At 34.4% G+C, this 22,452-nt stretch overlaps 1 protein-coding gene across 1 annotated transcript in view; it reads right to left on the bottom strand.

Moving 5' to 3' along the window:
* Window positions 1–1,561: 1,561 nt before the first annotated feature.
* The window catches only part of Atg1 (serine/threonine-protein kinase unc-51-like protein Atg1), a 99,207-nt gene continuing 78,316 nt past the window's right edge, over window positions 1,562–22,452 (bottom strand). Inside the window, exons 3-16 of the mRNA XM_088265229.1 lie at window positions 17,539–17,752; window positions 16,592–16,665; window positions 16,348–16,508; window positions 15,882–16,018; window positions 13,652–13,774; window positions 7,964–8,190; window positions 7,140–7,268; window positions 5,870–5,984; window positions 5,201–5,364; window positions 4,045–4,168; window positions 3,125–3,268; window positions 2,517–2,644; window positions 2,209–2,344; window positions 1,562–2,035 (exon numbers count right to left, since the gene is read on the bottom strand). Coding sequence (XP_088121355.1) covers window positions 1,962–2,035; window positions 2,209–2,344; window positions 2,517–2,644; window positions 3,125–3,268; window positions 4,045–4,168; window positions 5,201–5,364; window positions 5,870–5,984; window positions 7,140–7,268; window positions 7,964–8,190; window positions 13,652–13,774; window positions 15,882–16,018; window positions 16,348–16,508; window positions 16,592–16,665; window positions 17,539–17,752 — 1,950 coding nt within the window. The 3' untranslated portion in view covers window positions 1,562–1,961. The remainder of the gene's footprint in view (window positions 2,036–2,208; window positions 2,345–2,516; window positions 2,645–3,124; window positions 3,269–4,044; window positions 4,169–5,200; window positions 5,365–5,869; window positions 5,985–7,139; window positions 7,269–7,963; window positions 8,191–13,651; window positions 13,775–15,881; window positions 16,019–16,347; window positions 16,509–16,591; window positions 16,666–17,538; window positions 17,753–22,452) is intronic.

Raw genomic sequence — 22,452 nt, 5'->3', positions numbered from 1 at the left:
CGTAATAAGGCAATCTTTTGGTACACAGCATTTTCATTTATAATTGTAAATAAAATTATATTATTTATGCTAAAGTTAAAAGAAACAAATGCATCTTAAATAAAAGTTAGGAAGAATATCTCAGTTATAATAAACTCAACTCAACAATAAACTCGTAAGATCATTGATAATACAAAAAAGATTACAAATAAGTCTAGGAAAGCTCAAACTAGAAGATCCATAACTTAGTCACTCCTAGCTTTACTAAACATGACTACAGTTATAATATGCGCGTAATATACCAGTTCCTACAATCAATTCACTATAGATGTTAACTTCTACCCTAAGTTCGCTACAAACTACACAATACAATAGTTAAATGTGCAAAAGTTGGCGAAGGATTTTGTCGAGTTTAAACTTTTAATATACATTTTGAATTTTTGAAATTCTAGCGTTCACTTTCATTCCAAATATTCCCATTACACTGTTTGACTTGTACAAATTATGAATACACTTTCATAGGCATCTCCAGTGCCGATGACGTGATCACATGGCCAATGATGGCATGAGAGGGTAGCGCGTGGCATTACCTAAATGTATTTAGAAAAATAAACTCTCACAATTTTGTACAATTTATAAAAAAATACACCTCCAACAAAAAAGCTTTTTACAATACGTGCTCAATTAATTTCTACTATTCAATGGATTTTATTTTACATTCAAAGGACAAAGGTTATGGAAAATAGTAAAAGAATCAGTGACATATGAAAAAAAGGAGTATGGTACATAAAACACAAGTCAAATTCAAACATAAAAATATTTTAACAAATTGTATATGTATAGCATTAATTTTTTTTTTGAATACGAATAAAATTATTTTCCACATTTTTCTTACGGCTACTTTATAACAATATTATTAAATTTGTTTTGCAAGTATTTTAATTTTTTTATTCTTAAAAGCATTTGTAGAAATCATGACTAAATTGGCAATGTGTGGAGTATAAAGTTTACGCACACATCCTTGTGGTAACGCTTCCATCACCAATCACCACAATCTTATCACTAATAATCCCTTAAGCTTTATACAGCGACCTCTTAAATATTATAGAAATGAGGAATTACAAGAGAATATAAGTATTTATGAAATATATTAAAATAATAAAAATGACTTATTCTTATCCCCTTACAATACAAAGTAAATAATTCTCCTATTTTTACATTTTATTATTTATATATGTAATGCTAATTAATGAAAAATAGTCAGTTCATGTAAAAAATGTTGCAAATCAAAAAAAATATATATACATACACAATACACCTGTGTATATATTGTATATGTGAGGATGTTTGAATGTATTGAATACAAGTGAAAAATTTTCATGGCAAAATTGAGAAATTAAAATTTTAACATTATTAATATATTTCTTAAGATAATAATTATTTTTACGAATTAAAGGTACAAATATTTGTTATAATATTACCTATTACACACAGGTATAGTATCCATTCACACACATTCAAAATACATTTTACATAAAAAGCGTTTCCAATATGAAAACTATAGAAAATCTCAAATATACAATTTTTTGTTGTTTATCGTGAGATGTGTGTCTTATGAAATAAATTCTCATTAACGTTAAGGATATTTTGTTAAAATAAAATCACAAATTATATCAAGATTGCGCGGATCCTTGGCCCCCTCAGAGAGATTTTATACAATTTGTCATTCCAAATGGTAAATATAAAATAGATAAAAAATAATCGAACTTAACTATCCAAATACATTTTTAAATTATTACTGATTAATTGCTATTGGATTAAACATATAAAATATTATGGAATATCGCTGCTTTCTTCATTATCATTCAAATTGTAAGAAAAAGCGACCTAACGAGTTCTAGATTCTGCCCCAAATGAAATTTTAAAAATCACGACGGATATTTTGACTGACAAATGAAGCGGGTGGGCCCGGGCGAAGGATATTATGTGAGATCTGTAGCATATATATAGCCCTTTTGTTGAAGGAGGAAGAGTCTCTTCTCTACTGCATCCTTGTCTGCAAAATTAACCAAAATATTATTAAAGCATGTGTCATCAATACTTAGTTTCTTTCTTGTGTTCCGGTTTCAACAACTAATAAAATTCAAGATCTTAAGACCATGTTAGAAAACCCATTTTTACAGGACTGAAGGCTGAAAATATTTTAACAAGGTAATGTTTGATACTTACATCTTGTTAGCAATATTTTGTCATTTTCGTGAGTGACATGTTGCGCGAGGGAGTGCAGTAATATCTGAGCTGTCTGATAACGCTGGAAGCAAACGTCTGGTTTGCCAAACAATTCATCCAGGGCAGCCGTTTGACACTGAAACATAAAGAAATACATCAAAACCTCTTGATGGGATCTAGATCAAGTTGCAAAAATAGCGAAAATCCTAAATAAGGGATCAAGACTCGATCCTAGTAAAGACAATTTTTGTCAATTTGTTGTGAGACTCGATTAGTTTTATTGTAAAGTTCTCATATGTAGTACTCACCATACGAATAGCATGATTGTAGAGGATTTTATCAGCGGTGGCGGGACACGCCTTCCTTATATCAAGGCTATTAAGTCTCTTGGATTCTGCCAACGTAGATCTGTATTTGGTGATCATCACTGACAAAACTGAAAAAAAAAACAAGAAGTATAACCTATCTTATTTTATAAAATAATTCAATCTATTGCTATATCGTAATACATAATCCAAAGGCATGATCAAGACAGCGTGATTTTCACAGTAAATTTACGATAAATATTTCATTTGTTGGTAATTTTTTATTTATTTCATAGAAGCATATTTGTTTCATAGATATTTTTTTTTGTTACTACATATATGTATTACGGCTCTTTAGGCATGGCCTGTGTTGAGCCGAAATACTTACATGTTAATACATTTTTTTTTTTTTTTTTAATTATTGGATTTTATTGTGGCCATGCATACCCTGGAGAAACTCGGGTAGAGCCAAGGATAATAGAGATACAGTCTTGGAAATTATATGATTCTTAGTTTGATTTTGTGGACCAAATTACCACATCTTAGCAGACATGCTACATGCACTCCTCACGTAACTTTTCCAACTTTTAGTGTATTAGGTAAATACTCACCATTCTTGACAGTCTCGGAAGCTATGAGTTTCTTGGACCGGAGATGGTTGTCTCCCAGCGCCAGTCCCGCGCGGAGGAGGTGCAACGCTCGCAGCAGCAGAACTAAACGCTCGCTGCCACTGTCTCCCATAGCGAGCTCCGGATCTGCGGAAACAAAACATCAATTATTCACTATTCACACCCTGTCACCGTGCCAAGGATAACTAAACAACGGATATTTTTTGTTAGCTTATATTATAACTAATAAAACTAATAAAACTTCATGTAAGATGCACTAGCCAAACTAATTAATACATTTGATTAAAAATAATAGTTTTATTTTTTTGACCAACTATTGTAACATTTTTTGCAGAATTTCAGTTAGTAAATTTCAGCTAGGAGTGTATGTCAGGATAGAAGAGTGTGGCGTTCCTTCCTCTCTGTCTACCCCTGCAGATAAACAGCATGACAGTGGTCTACTAGATATAGCTTATGCAACACCGCTTATCATGGCCCTACTTAGGCTTCAACTTTATAAGTTATTTTAACGGGTACCGCATAGTTTTAAAAATAAAATAATAATTATCAAAGTAATATTGATAAATTGTCTTTGGACAAAATGACCATTAAAAAAATTAAACCATATCTGAGGGGAAGTTATATTTTAGCCCCTTATATTTTAGACAAAATAAATGATAATAAGTTAAAAAAAAAAAAAACTCACTCTTGTAAAATCTGTCAGAAGTGTGACATTATATCAAAAGGAATGATGCCTTGCAAGACTACTTTATGTATCTTACATTAAAGGTGACATGCCTTTTGAAGGTAGATTTCATATTTTAAATAATTTTCCATTTACTGTCAATTTTTTTAAAACCTTGCATAGCAAAAAAACAATGAAGCTGAACTTTTTCATAATGCATAAAGAATTAAATGCGTACCTTGAGGAGATGAGGTGTCCATTAGTGCGGCTAACGGTGCTCCCCTCGAATCGGCTAGTTCCAGAACGCACTCACTCAGAGTCAGCACAAAGTTCAGCTTGGCCAATGTCTCATTGTGCTCTCTCTGAAACATCCAAATAGATTTTTTTATAAAAAAAATCTAATGTCCATGTGATGCTACCAAATTTTTTCATTATTGCTACACTGGTTTTGCCTTGTGAGGCCATTTTGCGGTACTTTGTGTTATTTTGGTAAAACATTTGTAAAACCGGCAATACAAATAGATTCTGTTATTATTACAATGCCTATTTTGTAGGGAACGTATTTTCAAAGATAACATCTGCACACTGTCCATTGTTCTCACAATCGGAAGTAAAAAAAGGTTTATTTATAAATAAAAGCGAAACAGCTATCACATAAAGTAATGCAGTTGAATCATAAACCGTGTTTTGATTTCTTCTTCTTCTTCACACCCTAATCCGCTCCCTAATGGTGCATAGGGCACTGAATCATATAAATGCAGTGGTATCTTGATCGTTAACACATGAAGGAAAGGTGATCAGCCCTCCGCTTCAGGTACCAGTCCATGGTAATATCGAATAAATATTACAGTGAAAAAATCATTTATTTGACCCCCCCCTGGGAATCGAACCCGGGACCTTAAGTTCGGTGGCCGAGCGTGCTGACCATTACACTAAGGAGGCGGACTTTACACTGTTTTGATTAATGTTGATGAAAATATTTTTACAAACCCATGGTATTGGTTTATAAAGAAAAAAAATTATTTTAATATTGTTATATTCTAAATATTTAAAAAATATATGATCAAATAAAAAATTATTAAGATTATTATTGATATATCAAAATTGTGGAAGAAACCTTTTCCGAAGTGATCATTTTAAACATTATGCAATATTCATGACTTATATTAACGGACTTCTTCGTCCATGTTGCGTCATCAATAGAAAGTGGACACCCCCATGGCAAATGGTGGACTTTTTACATATTCACCCTCATTCGGTTTCTTGAGTCTAAATAAAGAATCAACTGAAGTGCTATCATGTAACAGAAAAGGATTAATCTAACTCCCCATTTACACGGTAGATACATACCAACTGATAAAACAAAAATAAAATATAACTGGTTGAGCACTCACATTAAGTATCGTTTCTTGAGGCAAGTCGGGCGGCACAAAGGTGAGGGGATGCGGGAACAGAGCCTGGAATGAGTCCGAGATGTTGGGCAGCGTGGACGCTCGCGACGGGCCATTGTTGTTCTCAGCCGCTCTCAGTGCGGCCAAGGCTACAGGGGGAGATGTCCCTGTAAAACGCCACGTTAATTTTTATTGATCTATTCTATTATTAATATATATTTATTATCTTTTCCTGCTATGTAAGCCAGTACTTCCGAGCAAATGGATTCTGATAGTAGGGATTCTCATTTACTAATAACATTTTTCAGATTGATTTTTTCTCATTTCAATGCAGATGATCTATATGTCATAAAGATATATGGATATATATATATATGCAAATAATAAAAAAGAAAACAGATGTTTGTTCACGGCAGCGGGGCGAATACTGCATCTTATAAAGTGATCACTTGAGCCAGCTGATGACAGACAGTAATTTGTATAAATGTCCAGATTTCTACATTTTTTTCTAAAAAAAAACCTTTAGACATCTGCAATACCTCTCGTACAAAAAATTGAAGACGCCCGAGAAAATATTTCATATTGTATTATATTTCCTTAGCACATTCAAGCCAGTACGAGTATAGGTATGCAACTCTGCCTTAGTTTTGTATAAGTAGTGAGTAGAGTCACCTGATCGTCGGAGGGGGCTGGCGTTGGTGGGGGAGACTTGCCAGGTGTTGGGAGGGGAGCTGCCCGAGGCGCTGCGGCGGCGTCCCGACGGGGGCGTGCCCATCATGAATTGAACCTAGAAAACATACATAACGTTTGGTTATTTCATTAACTAACCCGACGTACTTTGACTAACATCATTAGTTTATTTATTGTAACTGCAGACAGTTGGTGGAATTCCATTTTGATTTTTTAAAATAATATATCCTAAATTCAACAAGGTTATTATTGAATTGACTTTTATTTAAGTATGTGATGCGTTTCGTCTTATTATAGTGTTTGATAATATCTTAATAAGACGAAATGCGTCACTTATTATCATTTATATGTAAATATAAGTAGAATGCAATCTAATAACCTTATTTAATCTCTAGTATATGTCAGACCTCGGCTCTCAATGCATGTTTGTTCTGCAACCCCTAGAGCATGTTGGTCCTCAAATCGCATGTGATAAACATATTGTGTAAGTATGCGAATAGTGTTATGGTGGTAGTATTGTTTGCGTGCTGTGGTAGTGACTGTCCTGACGATGAGACGGGTACGTCTCGATACTGATAGACATAAAAATCTCGGTGAGTGTTTTATAAAATATAAAAGTGAGGTAAACTTTTTTTGTAATTGAATCACTTTTGTAGACAAGACCCAATACAGTAAACCTCCCTATAACATTGAGATAGGTTCCGCGTTATCGGAGGGAACGTTATAGGGGGTTTATGTTTAAAATTATAATATTACATTTTAACCAGCGGAAATGACTGTAATGAGTGATTATTAAATTCAAATACAACCTTAATATATTTATCTTTATTAAATTAATTAACTTTGTTTTCACCACTTTATTTTATTAATACTAAATCCTAAATGTCCATAATGTCCTTAATAAATTTTTATGGAGTGTGTGGAAGTTTTTGGTGAGAGTATTTTAATGTTTTTGATTTAAAATAAACCCTGATGATGAAAAGGTATTGTCGAAACCGGTAGGTTAAATTGTATTTATAAAAAAGTGGTGAAAACACAGTTAATTAATTTCATAAAGATATTATAAAATGTGCCACAAAGTATCTGCGAAAAACATTCAAGAAATTAATATATTTACTTTCTATAACATTCCCTCTGACGACGCGGTACCTATCTCTATATTATAAGGGGGGTTACTGAATTGAGTGATTAAGGACATTATTTCGGGCGGCATGTGTGTGTCATGATGCAGTATGGAGGAAAATATACTTACAGAGGGGGGAGATAGAGAGCTGATGTCGGGCTGTGCGGATCGGTGCTGCTCGGAACGCTTCATAGTGATGGGTTGAGATCTCGGTATTGCGGTTCCTGTTACTTGACTGGGATTTCCGTTCAGTTGTTGCTAAATTAACAAAAGAAAATTTTAAAAAACATGCAAGGTAACATATGCATGTAAACAAAATAGAGTATCCATTTGGCTCGCTGTTGTGTTACTTTATTTAGTAGCATTTGGACTCCTCAGCCCTGCTTAACCCAGTTTAAAAAAAAAAATATGTATACAAATATACTAATTAAATGTATCCCAGAAAGTAAGGGAGGGGAGGTGACATGGTTTGTCAAACAATGACGCGCTAATATTTTGCATCTGATAAAATGAGAACAAACATAGAAATGATTTTTAAATGCAGAAAAGGGTAGAACGCACTAAACAGATTTTCAATTTCGAAAGAAACAAGAGCTGACACCGCGAGAACAAAAAGCCTTTTTAGAACAACCGAAATGAAGACTCTACGACCCATTACAGGCCTAACACTTTGCAACAGAGTAAGAAACTCTGAAATAAGAAAAATCTGCGATGTTGAAGATGTTGTGCGATGGGGAAGAGAAAGAAGACGTTTCTGGAGAAACATGTGGGAAGAGCGAGTTCGAATCGAGTGGTGAGGATAGCAGCGGACAGCAGCATAAGCGGGATCAGACCCCCAGGAAGACCACCTAAACGATGGAGAGAAAGCTGGTCTTCCACCCCCCAGGATCGGACCGGAGAATGACAGGACATAGTCCTAAATAAAGAGGAAGAAGAAGAAGATAAGTATTCACCTTGTTCCTCAGCCTCTGGGAGGGCACGGGCTGCGGCTCGGAGATGTGCAGCGTGCTGGGGCGCGCCTGGTCGGGCGGGGGCGGGGGCGTGCGCGGGGCAGGCGCGGCGGCGCGCGGCAGCTGGGTGGCGGCACGCGCCGAGGGCAGGTCGGCCGACAGGTCGCTGGGCAGGTTGGACGGCACCAGCACAAAGTCCTCCTCGGGGCTGGACGAGTCGGGCGACTCCGCTGCAACGCGACAAATCATCATCCATTTATTTATAGATCTGGCGTTTCATTTGTAGAACTCAATTTAAATTTATGTATTTGAATGTTAAATCAAACACTGATTTTACGAGTTTACTAAATACAGAGCCGAGCGTGCTGACCATTACACTACGGAGGCGGACAAATAAATATAAGTGATTTTTTCACTCTAATATTTATTCAATATTACCCTGGATTGGTACCTGAAGCGGAGGGCTGATCATCTTTCCTTCGTGTGTTAACGATCAAAATAACACTGTGTTTATATAATGCAGTGCCCTATGCACCATTGGGGTGCGGATAAGGGTTTCACACTAAATACAACTTAGTAGACTCAAAAAATGGAATTTGGATTATAATTTCTGTATTAAATGTTAAATCCAACACTGATTTTTTTAATCTACTAAGTTGTATTTTATTGTTTAAAAAAAACACATAAAAATCAATTTTGTGACAATTGTTTCGCCTAGTTATGGCATTCATTTGAACGATTTCGTTTTAAATTTATAGAATAAAATAACAACTTTACAGTTTTTTCCATATCATTTTTTTATAACATTTTGAGTGTGTTTATACTTGTTCACAAATCTGGATTATCTCCTATTAGAAGTTATTATTGACATCTCAACATAGATGAAAAAGAATGTGGAAGTCTGAGCATTTATAGGGCTTATGACCTGTAAAGAGGAAAACTTGGCATGATCAAGTATTGCAAATAATTGAAAGTGGTCAGGTAAGAATCGGAATCATTGGTGTGTATGTATGAGGGGATGTATGAACATGGAAGAGGCGAAGATTGCTTGCAAAGACAGATTGGTGTGGTATTCTATTCTCTCTGCCTACCCCTGTGGAGAAACAGAATGATGTTTAGTTTTTTTTTTAGCTTATTTGAATAAAGCGTTGGCTACGCAGTTTATTTTTTTTATGTAAAGTAGTAAATTCACATTCTGATAATATTTTTTATCTCGAAATTTGTAAGATTTTTTTTGTCATTTTAAATCAGTTTTGATAATGTAATAAAAATAAGTATTTACTTTGAATTGACATGTTTACCAATAATATTGAAGTAAACGACAAATTCATTACATATCTCAATTGATATTCTCATATCAAAGCAAAAGTCAACCTCATCACAATAGATAAAGCGATATATCTAACTAACTCACTAGATATATCGTGAGTGAGTTAACATAGTTTGCTTCGATATATCTAAAAACTAACTAACCATCACGCCGCTTCTCCGTAGGAGTAGGCAGAGAGAATAGAACGCCACACCACTCTGTCTTTGCAAACATTCTTCTCCTCTTCTACATTCATGCATCTCCTCATACATACCCGACGATTATTACGACTCCTGACCCGGCCGCTTTCAAATATTTGACATACCCGATTGTGCCAGGTTTTCCTTGGTCTTCCCCTGTTTCTTTTTCCAACTACGCTTGCTTCACATTGAATTCAATGAATAGCTTGCTCATTTTACTCTTTATTTCACAAAACTATTACATATAAAAGAATAAAATAATATAATGATACATAGATATCGTAGTCATACAGGAGAAAGTGACCAAGTGCATTTCTTACAAAAACGTGATCATTGACTATTTGATATCTTACTAGCTTAATATTGCCCTGAAAAAATCCCAAAGGATTTTAAACTTGGAAGTATAATATATTGACTTGTTAAAAATGACTAACTGCATTGATGTTTATTTTCTTGCCAAGCAAAAGTGACTTAAATGGCCCTCCTGAACATTTTACGTTTTGTTAGTTGGTCATTTTCTCGTGTATGACTACGATATGTGTATTAAATTAAATGTCATTCTTCGTATGATTTTACCCCAATCATTTCATCTTTAGTGTACACTACATTGACTTAAGTTATGAATGACGCAAGTTGATTTTTTAACGCATGCCGTTGTGGCAGCGGTTAAAAATATTCGTACGGAAAATGAGCTATTTTCATGGAAACTTTTGTATATTTAGACCGCTAGAGCCTGCCCAAAATGAAACCGGTGAGGGGCCGTTACAGCCCCATCCGAAAAGTGGGGGTGAAAATCGATAGAATGGCCAAGGAAAAGTGACTTAAAGGACTAAACCTCCTGAAAATTTTACGTTTTGTTAGTTGGTCACTTTCTCCTGTACGACTATGATATATCAATTTCTTTTATATATCTATGTATCATTATATTATTAAATTCTTTTATATGTAATAGTTTTGTTAAATAAAGTGTAAAATGAGTGAGCTATTCATTGAATTCAATGTGAAACTAAAGTCATCTAAGCATCAACAGTCCAATGTTTCAAAGCAAAGAGAGATCGCCAATAGCAAAGGCACTAGACTTTGGCGAAGATTGATGGTTTATTTCTGACATTGTATTATTTACAAAAAAAAAACTTCACTAATGACAAAAAAAGCAATGAAGTATTTGGAAACGGTTGAGAGGTAAAAAAAGAGAAATGGTAAAGAAATATATTTTCTAGTTCATTGTCATTAGTGTTCGGTACAATACGGTTCACGGTTGCTTCATTTGACTTGAATGTTTGCCAATACAGAGCAGATGTTTCTAGAACCATGAGGTAGACATTTTACAATGAGATTTTTGTTGATATATGAGGAATATAGAATTTTAGGTATTGACAGGCCTTACGACCCTTTTTTGACTGGTTAAAGTGATCATTTTATTATACTTTCCAACATTCACCATTCTTTCCATGACTAACAACCATCTTACTGAAATTTTGCAACTAACATATATTTCATGTTCTCTGCCTCTGTATTGTTGTGGTAAGCGCGTTTGGCTACCGTGCTGAAGGTCTCAGGCTCAATTCCCAGGGGGAAAATATATACTTTTAGTTTTGGCTCTCATTTTTATTTAATATCACCCTGGACTGGTACAAGAAGCACAGAACTGATCACCTTGCGATCATGCAATCAATACAAGTAATACTGCCTCAATACGATACAGTGCCCTATGCACCATTGGGTGCAGAAAAGGGTTAGAAGAAGTATGTATTTCAAGTGACAGAAACACTTCACATTTTTCAATACAAACTCAGATTTGCCATCTTTGGTTAAAAAAATTAAGCTAAGAAATAATAATAATAATAATAATAAAACCCTTATCCGCACCCCAATGGTGCATAGGGCACTGCTTCATACAAACGCAGTGTTATCTCGATCGTTTACACATGAAGGAAAGGTGATCAGCCCTCCGCTTCAGGTACCAGTCCAGGGTAATATTGAATAAATATTACAGTGAAAAAATCACTTTTATTTATTTGAACCCCCCTGGGAATGGAACCCGGGACCTCCAGAACGGTAGCCGAGCGTGCTGACCATTACACTACGGAGGCGGAAGAAATTATAGCAGACCTTTACTTTACGCATGAGAGACTCTTTTCTGAATGGTATGCTACAAAACACTTTAAAATATAAATTTAAATTTTTTATATTTTTTTAGACTACTTTATTCAGAATATTTTGAGTTTTTCCCAGACTTCCATATTCCTATCTCGATAATTTATTCCCATGTTGAGATAATTACAAAAATCTTATTATTATCAACACTATCCAGCATTTGCGAACAACAGTTTGAACACAATCAAAATATTGCCAACAAGTGAGGTGAAAGAAATACACAAAAATTTACAAAACATTATAAAAAATCAGCATGTAAACAAAAAATTCAAACAAAAAATTATCACTATTATTTAATTTAGTTACTAATTGTTGTTATTGTCGAGGTCACGATTCACCCGACTAAATACTGACCTACCTCATGAAAAGGTCGAGAATAAGTCAGATAATGGGACAGCGTATCAAAAACAAACAATAAAAAATACGATGTGTAATTTCAGTTATTTAAATAACCAGTAATTTGATAAAGATGTGCTTGATAAAAATATATAAAAAATCACCATGTATTCCAAAACACAGGTGAGCTATATGCCATATTTTTTTTCTCATTCAAACCCTTATACGCACCCTAATGGTGCATAGGGCACTGCATCATATAAAAGCAGTGTTTTATATATGCATATAAACATCTTGATCGTTAACACATGAAGGAAAGGTGATCGGCCCTCGGCTTCCGGTAATATTGAATAAATATAAGCGTGAAAAAATCATTTATATTTATTTGACCCTCTCTAGGAATCGAACCCGGGACCTCCAGAACGGTAGCCGAGCGTGCTGACCATTACACTACGAAGGCGGACACACTACGGAGGCGGATATGCCATATAGGAAAGGACATTTCCAATAACTTTAATAGAAACAAACAGCTAATATTTGGTACGTTGGAGACCAAAAACATAAGATGGAAAGAAAGAATAATAATATTATACATATTATTTTTGATATCTCATCAAAGATGAAGAAGAATGTGGAAGTCTGGGCATTTACGGGGCTGACGACCGCCATAGGCTGGTTTAAGTGATCACTTTACACACGTGTAACATTCACCAATTCTACCCATTATTGACAACCACACTACTCATAAACATAAATGCCCAGACCTCCATATTCTTCTTCATCTTTGATGAGATGTCAAAAAATAATATGAAAATAACTCCTGTAATTGGAGATAATCCAGATTTTGTGAACAAGTATTTGAACACACTCAAAATGTTGTATATTATACATACATACTTATTTGAAATCATTTTCATCATATAAAAAGGACCATATTATTTTTTAAAAAATATTCCTTTTTGCAAGAACAATCCAGGTTGGCTTTTTTATTGTTTATTATTTTTTTATTGTTGTTAATAGATATATCAAAATAAAATACTGATATTTTTATTTATTTATTTTAATTAACCTTTCCGGGTGTACAATAATTGATGTCCGACTTTCTTTGGGGAGTTCTTTTTATATGAATTTTTTTTTTTTCACACACTCTATGTATTATGAATCTTTTGTCCATCTCCGTAGTGCTACGCTCGGCTACCGTTCTGGAGGTCCCGGGTTCGATTCCCAGGGAGGGGTACAATAAATATTAGTGATTGTTTCACTGTAATATTTATTAAATATTACCCTGGACTGGTACCTGAAGCGGAGTAACCTGAAGCGGTACCTGAAGAGCTCACCTTTCCTTCAAGTTTAAACGATCAAGATAACACTGCGTTTGTATTACGTAGTGCCCTATGCACCATTGGGGTGCGGATGAGGGTTTTATTATTACTATGTATTATGATAATAGAAATTATGTAAAAATATAATATTAAAAAAAATTAAAAACGTCTTTGAAATATTTTTTTGATTATGACAAAATTACAATAAAAAATCCACAGATGTCATTCCTATATAAGTAACATCATATCAACTGACAGACGGACTTCGACGTTCATACTCTTTTAAGGAAAGTTCGCACCGATGTTCATTTACTTCCATACTTCTGAAAAGGTTAAGTTATTAGTTTTGATTTTTAAAAATCCTTACCAATGGGGGGTGTTCTATTTTGGAGGCGATAGGGCGGAGTCTTAAGGGCCACAGGAGCGACTGCGGGGGGCAATTCTCTGGGTATGGCGTGTGGAACCGGGGGACTTAGTTGGGGCAGTTCCACTGGAATACAAAAATAAAACGTTCAAAATAATATTACGGCAATCTATTTTATAAAAAACCTGAAATGAAAAGTTTAGGTCGTTGATTTGATAAATAAATAGTTTCATGTAATTACACAATTATGTGGCCTACTTTCAAAATCCGCCAGATCCATGTAAGTCAATTTTACAAAAAATGCAAAATTCTTCGGGCAACATTTATATTTAAAAGATTTGTCTATCTTTAGATAAAATATTATGAAATTGAGAATTTTCCCATTCTTTAAAAATTATTTCAGTATTTAAAAAAAAAAACACGAGACACAAACCGACAATGACGTCATCTTAACTTTTTACGTATAGCTATATACGTTAGAGCAGGGCTCTCTGATTGGCCGATATGGGTCAGAAGGCAAGTTCCATGAATATAGCGGAATTTGAAATACAACGCCGTTTTTAAGTACTCTTTAGTAGGGTTTTCAAGTACATAAATATTTTAAACAATAAAACCCACAATTGGCATTCTGTTAGAGTATTCATTTTAAAATCTTATAAAATTGGATCTGGCGGATTAAGAAAGTAGGCGACACAATTGATATTATTCGATATTATTATTTAAGTCAGGACATACAGTCTCCCTTCAGATAAAAGTACAGTAGAATCCCTCTAATCGGCCACCTTTGGGACTGGGGGGTTATGGTCGGAATGAAAGAAAGGTTGAAGTATCAGAAAATACAGAAAAATACGGATTTACAGTCAAATACACAATCTCTCAACTCAAGAGTGACTGTATGTATTGTTCTCATACATTAAAAACAACACAAAAGCTGATATTACAACAAAAAGGAAGAAATATTAATCGAAAAAGAGTAATATAATAATATGTACAAACATAAAAAAAATAAGTAAAAAAAATAGTAGCCCATGGTAAATAAAATAAAGTACTTTAAAAAAAGTCGATTCGAGCATGGTCGGATTAACTGGAGTGGCGAACAAGAGGGGTTCTACTGTGAAGACCTCCATCAGGTCAAAGAATTTAATATATTGATGGTTAAATTGTCATATTAAAAAAAATATTATACAAGAAAATTATTTAAGTCAAAATTTAGAAACTTTTTGCTTTGTGTAGATAGACGATGTTAGCTGGTGACTTCTACTTCAACGAGGCCGATATATTAATATTTCATCATTTTTTTTTTCGAAATTGACAAACCAGAAAATTCAAGATAAAATTTACAAGTACTACTCAAATAAACAATACGGTGAATAATGTGAATGAAAATATTTTCATATTAAAACAGCAAATCAAATTACTAGAACGTAATCACATTAGTAAAATTATATCATAAAAAAAAATTTTTGAAACATATTCTCAATCAAAAGAGATGATAATTATAATTTGCAGCAACCTTGTCAGTTGCCTTCCTATTTTGTACATTTTGATAATGGTTTATTAATTACATAATAATAAGATATGAAAAATAAATAGAAATGGACTATCTTAGATAACTAAGCCACTTTGCCAAGAAATAAAATTTTATCTGATACAATCTTCTGGATTGTTGAGAGTTGGAATGTCTTCCTATAAAAGTATTATAAATAATAAGTATTGAACTCCGTATTCCTCTCTCCAAATGGTGTCAAGGTTAGGGCTTTGGCTACCATGCGTGAGGTCACAGGTTCAATTCCTGACAGGGTTAAAGTAAATAGGAGGGATTTAGTTATATATTTAGTATGTTACCCTGGACTGGGAAAAGCAGCAAACTGATCCCATCACTTGTTCAAGTAATACTGTATTAATCCAATTCAGCAAAGAATGTGTGTATGGGTAAGGGTTGGAATAAAAGGAATATTGATATTTAATCCTTATCGGTCCAATGTCAAATCTTATTAGACAGTGATTTTTTCCTCGTATCATTAATATTATTATGTTAAAATAAAAGCTCACATTCTTTTCACTCGTATCTATTACAACAGTATGTGCAGCAGAGGACAAATGAATTTTTGCCCATTAGATGTGTAACTGTCTGCCTAGATTTTTTTTTGGGGACCAGAAAGGTTAAAAGATATTATTGGATGGAAACGTTGACTACCGGTTCGGAAAACAAAGGTTATAAACCGGATCTCACCATTGATGGGTGGAGTTCTGGGCCTCTGTAAAAAAGGATGATTGAAAAAGGCATCAAATGGCATCCTGTCGCGGGCGTTTCTACGCAGCAACCCCATCAGCAGATCAGTCAACTCAGGGCTCGTACCTGACGGAATTCTGGAATGAAAATACAAAAATATAAATAAAACATCATAATAATAAAAATAAGAAAAATAAAAAATTTAATAAAGAATTTATTGAAACAAGTCGTTTCTTAATTTGTATACATATTTGGATTGGATAATTTAAAGCTAACCACATCATTAGTGCACAAATTTGTAAAACCTATTGCTTTCCTCCATGTCCACTAAATTTGTAACGGAACAATTTCGTAATTTTAGCATACATAAAAGAAAAATCTCAGCTCTAAAGCAGTTACAATTAATGAAAAGATGAAATTGCCCAAGAGGAAATTAGGAAAAAGTAAAATTGTGAAATGAACATACTTGGGTGATAGATTGGCATTCTTTTCGTAGAACATCTTCAGGTTTTGCGGTGTTGTGGCTTGGAAGGGAGCTTTTCCGGTAAGGCACTGGAATATTATAGTCCCCAGACTCCACAGGTCGGCTTTAGCGTCGTACTGCAGCGACATTATCACCTCGGGTGCCTGCACAGAACCGAGATGACGCATTATTGGTACTGAGGAGGCATTGCAAAAATCACAAGCAGGATTGAAATCGCGAGACTTACCATGTACATTGGAGAACCACAGAGGGTGGCGGCCATGACGCCGTCTTGGAGGAACCTCGCAAAACCAAAGTCGGCTGGAAAAGAAAATATATTGAAATTATTTCACATTTTTCAACCTCATCAAAGCTCAATATCAATGTTTCATCTGGTCTATGTTTTGAACATATTATAGGTATGCAAAACCAAAGTCAGTTGGAAAAGAAAATATATTGAAATTATTTCACATTTTTCAACCTCATCAAAGCTCAATATCAATGTTTCATCTGGTCTATGTTTTGAACATATTATAGGTACGCAAAACCAAAGTCCGCTGGAAAAGAAAATATATTGAAATTATTTCACATTTTTCAACCTCATCAAAGCTCAATATCAATGTTTCATCTGGTCTATGTTTTGAACATATTATAGGTAGGAAAACCAAAGTCGGCTGGAAAAGAAAATATATTGAAATTATATCACATTTTTCAACCTCATTAAAGTTGAACATTACTGTTCCATCTATTCTATGTTTTGAATATATTGTAAGTACCTATATTACATTATTTATTAATGTATTCCTCATAAAAAAAAGTGGACAAAAGAAAGGAGAAAAACTGATGTTTTCGAAATGTGGTGTTGGAAGTACATACTCCAAATTCCATGGACAGCTAGACACACCAACGAGTCCATTCGTCAGGAGCTATACTTGGATGGCTTGACTCTGGTCAATGTCTATACACGACGGGTTCTCCAGTTCAATGAGGATAGCCTGAAATGACTGGTTGTGATCGGAAGCCTGGAGAGGAAGATCCCCCACACGATGCACCGATCAAGTTAAGACAGCAGTAGGCACCTCGGTGGTTGGAACACTACGTGCATCACAGTCAAGGGATAACTGGAGAAAAGTCATTGCTTCGACAAGGGACGTTAGTAATGAGGATTAAGAAGATATGTATAGAGTTGGTTACCTATTTTGAGGCGAATCTCGCTGGGCGCCGGGTGGTGCTTAGAGGGGGCGTGCGCCAGCAGGATGTTCTGCGGCTTGAGGTCCCGGTGCACCACCCCCTTGGCGTGCAGCGCCTTCATGGCCCCCGCCAACTGCCGCACAAACAGGCGGATGGTGTCCTCGCTCAGCGTGCCCATGGCCACCAGGTAGTCTGCTAAGTCGCCGCCATTGCAGTACTGAGGAAAAGGAAAATAGTGCACGTCAGACCTCGGTTCTTAGTGCGTGTTTGTTCTGCAACCCCTAGTGCAAGGGTGGCCAACCAGCGGACCTCACGTGCGGCCCGCGGTCATGTATGATGAATATTTTTTTTAACGGGCAAGGAGTTTGTATTGCTTTTGACGAGCCTGAGCACTGCTCGGATAATTTGTCTTCTGACTCATCAGTCCAGCTTAGCCATGGTCAAATATTGACTCCTTTGTTTTTATTTAATAACCCGAGAGGTGTTCGGACAGTCTTGTTTCGACTTGTAGGTGACAATTTCTTGCACCTGCAAATTTTCTCGCCAAAATTCGTCAGTTAAGTGGTTTATATCGGATCCTTCAGAATATATTTTAAATCATATTAAAGTTTCATTAATTGATTCGGCAGTCACTTTGTGGTAAAATCTATCCATTTTTAATTAATGTTTTACTTAGTAAATACCACTATTTCTTAAAATCTACTGTGACACGTGTTTAGATGCATTTCCCATAGTTTGGTGTTTGAAAATTATGTGGAATGCATCAAAACACGTGTCACAATAGATTTTAAGAAAAAGTGGTATTTACTAAGTAAAACATTAATAAAAACATATTAAAGTTATTAAAACCAATAAAGTTTCTAAAATTACATGAAATACATATATTCTGGTGATTTATATTTCCCGTGCGTAACTTGTAGCTCGTTGCGTTGGAGAACTCGCAGTCAGCTTGCAGCTATATATATTAAAAATAATTTGAACTTTTTTAAGTATACTTAAAAAAAACGATAAGTATGAAATTAGTTGTAATATATATTTATTTAATTGTTAATGTCTGTATGCGGCCCTTTAAATTTCAGGTCATCGAAGCGGCCCAGGGTGGTATTGGTACGGGTAGTATTGTTTGCATGCTGTTGTAGTGATTGTCCTGACGAAGAGACGGGTACGTCTCGACATAAAAATCTCGGTGAATGGTTATATACTAATATTACTAACATTTTTGTAAAAAAAAATATAAAAGGAAAAAAGTAATTTCATTAATTCATTCGGCGGTCACATTGTAGTAATATCTATCCGTTATCCGTATTTGAAAATGATGCGGAATACATAAAAATAAGTGTCACAATAGATTTTAAGAAATAGTGGTATTTAACAAGTAAAACTTAATAATTAAAGAAAACACTTCGTTTTTTACCACTTGAGTTATTTATTATATACTACATGTTTCAGAAGCTAAACTTCCATCATTCAGGTCTGTATAATAACTAAAATATAAAATATAAAATTGTTCTATAAATAAGGAGAGGGGAAAGTAAGGGGAAGGGGTTAGTCAAGGAACGGAGTTTGAAAACAAAGGAAAAATTGAAAGCAATGGCGAAGAATTTTGAAACAATATATTATTTAATTTATTCTTCGCCATTGCTTTCAATTTTTCCTTTGTTTTCAAACTCCGTTCCTTGACTAACCCCTTCCCCTTACTTTCCCCTCTCCTTATTTATAGAACAATTTTATATTTTATATTTTAGTTATTATACAGACCTGAATGATGGAAGTTTAGCTTCTGAAACATGTAGTATATAATAAATAACTCAAGTGGTAAAAAACGAAGTGTTTTCTTTAATTATTGTAACATGTCTTACCACAAAGTTAATGCCGAAACAATAAATAAAGTAAAACTTAAATTTATTGTTTACAAGTTTATTTTTAAAATTGATTGGATTATTACGAATGCTACCAGTGATTGATAAAGTGTACTATAATTGCGTCATTTAACGGAAGATAATTACAATTCACATCGATAAGAAAATAAAATCGAAATAATAAAATGATTAATCAGTAAAATATCCAATTTACTACGCGCGATTTATTGCGATGACAATTTTCTTACGATTGCGGTTATATATTGATGATTAATGCTTTTAAAATCGTGAAATCATCTCGTGTATCTATCATTTTCGATCAAGATAACGTTGCGACAATTCAATTTATGACAGACCACACACCGACTCATAGAGAGAACGTAACAAATTCACAACATTGAGGCAGCTTGTGCACTACACGGAATATTACCGTCCGGCAGTCCGGTATTGAAAAATAAAAGCGACTACGACAGTTTAGCGTGATCGAATTTACGCGCAACGTGTTCACGCACCGATCAAGAGCACTGATCCGAAGAAAGATGGACAAAAGCACAAGCCAATAGTCGTTTTAAATCGCTATCTGACGTGCCGGACGGTAAAATTCCGTATAATTCCGTGTAGTGCACAAACGCCCTTAGACATTTAAGATATTGAACAAACGAAAAAATTCATTTTTATTCATAATACAAAGATATAACACCCTTAGAGAACGTATAAAAGCGTTATTATTAATTTAAATTTCAATCCAATAGTTATCTCGTGTCGTGAACTCGGCAATCGTTTTATTTCCTTGCGGAAGTGATCACGGCGAAGTTCCGCAAATTCCTAGACGATAATATTCTAGCCGAGGTTAGCACACATCTTAAATCAAGCGATGATACAGAGATAAGTACTGTATACTTAATACATAATGCAGCAGCGATTACGGATGCAAATAACCCAACAGAGTAGGTACTTGATCCAAGTTTGCATTCAATTGATACGCGCCTAACGAAGCTATTAAATGATGAATAATACTAAAAAGCATTTATTTATTGTTATTTTTTGACATCTCATCAAAGATGAAGAAGAATATGGAAGTCTGGGCATTTACGGGGCTGACGACCGTTATAGGCTGGTTGTGATCACTTTACACACGTGTAACATTCACCAATTCTACCCATTATTGACAACCACACCACTCTTGGAAGTTCTATATATATGAACCAATTTTTGAAACATTATTCTTGAATCACTAGAACTTCACTAGATGAGATGAAAATAAGCTTTTTATTGAGCAGAAACTCTTTTATTAGTATGTGAGGTCCGAATCCTGGATTATAATCACACACATGAGAAACGCCAGAAAACATCATTTTCATTTTTATTATTTGACCAGATAATTTATAGTCTATAAAACACCGTTTTTGCATTAAAAAAATAAGTTTTTCTTCGAAAAAATTATATGGTTTTTAAAAGAAAAGAGTTATTGAAAGGAAAGGGCTTTAAAAAATTATACAAATATATTTTCTATATATATTATGATTTCTAGTTGAATACCACTTTAATTTATCAGAAGGGAAGCAAGATGAAAGCGGATTACTTTTAACATAAATTTATTTAGTTCTATCAAATTACAATCAAGAAAATACTTGAGAATAATCGCGTGATTCTAATATGAGAACAGTTGAAGTACGTGTCGATCTGAGGACGGGCGGCGACGAAGTGTGGCGGGCTCGCTTCCGTTCGTTGCTGGTCTCGTGTAGGGAGCTCGCTATGTCACTCGATTTGAGTTGCCATAGTCGATGTGTGGGTTGCCATAGTCGATGTGTGGGTTGCCATAGTCGATGTACATTATATGTGTGGGTTGCCACAATATTCTACAAAACAAAAAAAATCGAATAAACATTCTTTAAAAAATCGGGCGTGAAAAGACATGTGACCTCTCCGGTGGAATGAATTCTGTGCTTGCGAATATCCCCTTAAAGCCCAGCATTAGTCGATAAATTGCAACTTAATTTTCTTTAAACCCAGGTAACATTTGACGTAATAAATTTTTTCTTATTTAAAAAAAATTAAACACTTGAATACACCACTTAATGAGTTTTATTTATATATACGACTAGTTTCGAAAACTTACAGATGTTTTCATCTTCTGATAAAAAGTAAAAATAATGGTATTAATTTTTACCAAAAGATGAAAACATCTGTAAGTTTTCGAAACTAGTCGTATATATAAATAAAACTCATTAAGTGGTATATTCAAGTGTTTAATTAAAAAAATAATAATCAACATGTCATTCCACAAAGTTAATGCCGAATCAATAAATAATAGTTTTTTTATTAATTTAATTAAAACACCGTTGTTGTAATTTATTATTAGATTAAAACCAATATTTTTAGCTTTTCCACTTTTTTATTTGACCAGCGACCGGGTTTCGTCGTTACCGACATCATCAGATGTCGGTAACGACGAAACCCGGTCGCTGGTCAAATAAAAAAGTGGAAAAGCTAAAAATATTGGTTTTAATCTAATAATAAATTAAAAATGCAATTCCATCACGAAGTGTCAGTGGATAATATAAACCGTTGTTGTATTGAAAAAATATTGTTTTAGAGAAATCCCGCTTAGGAATACCCCCTCAGACACATGGAACAGATCATGATGACCACATGTGTGTGTGTGCTAAATAAGTAGGTGAATTATGCAAAGGTCGCGTTGGATTTCATGGCCGATGAAGCAATGCGTCTGTCAATGTTAAGGTACGGAAGTTGTTGGACGGAGCCGGGATACAATCGTAAAACCTAAGAAAATAACGGAATTCTTTGAACGAGATTAGAACGCGATTTGAGTTCCGGTTGATGCAGAAAAAACATGCAAATCTTATCATCGATCACTTATCTCTGCGAACCTTTGGACCATATTTCTCGGTAACTGTCGAATGACTAATAAATATGATTTTACAAAGAAAAACAGGATATTGTGTGTATTTCCCAGATATATTATATTTCGCTCACTCCTTTCAACAACGTCATAGAGATCGTTTTTAAAGTTTAAGAATATAATCAAATGTATTAA

The sequence above is a fragment of the Brachycentrus maculatus genome, unplaced genomic scaffold, assembly GCF_059751285.1.
Source record: "Brachycentrus maculatus isolate JH-2025_06_01 unplaced genomic scaffold, ASM5975128v1 h1tg000244l, whole genome shotgun sequence".
In the NCBI taxonomy this organism is placed as follows: domain Eukaryota; kingdom Metazoa; phylum Arthropoda; class Insecta; order Trichoptera; family Brachycentridae; genus Brachycentrus; species Brachycentrus maculatus.
This window is presented reverse-complemented; position numbering and strand designations above follow the sequence as displayed.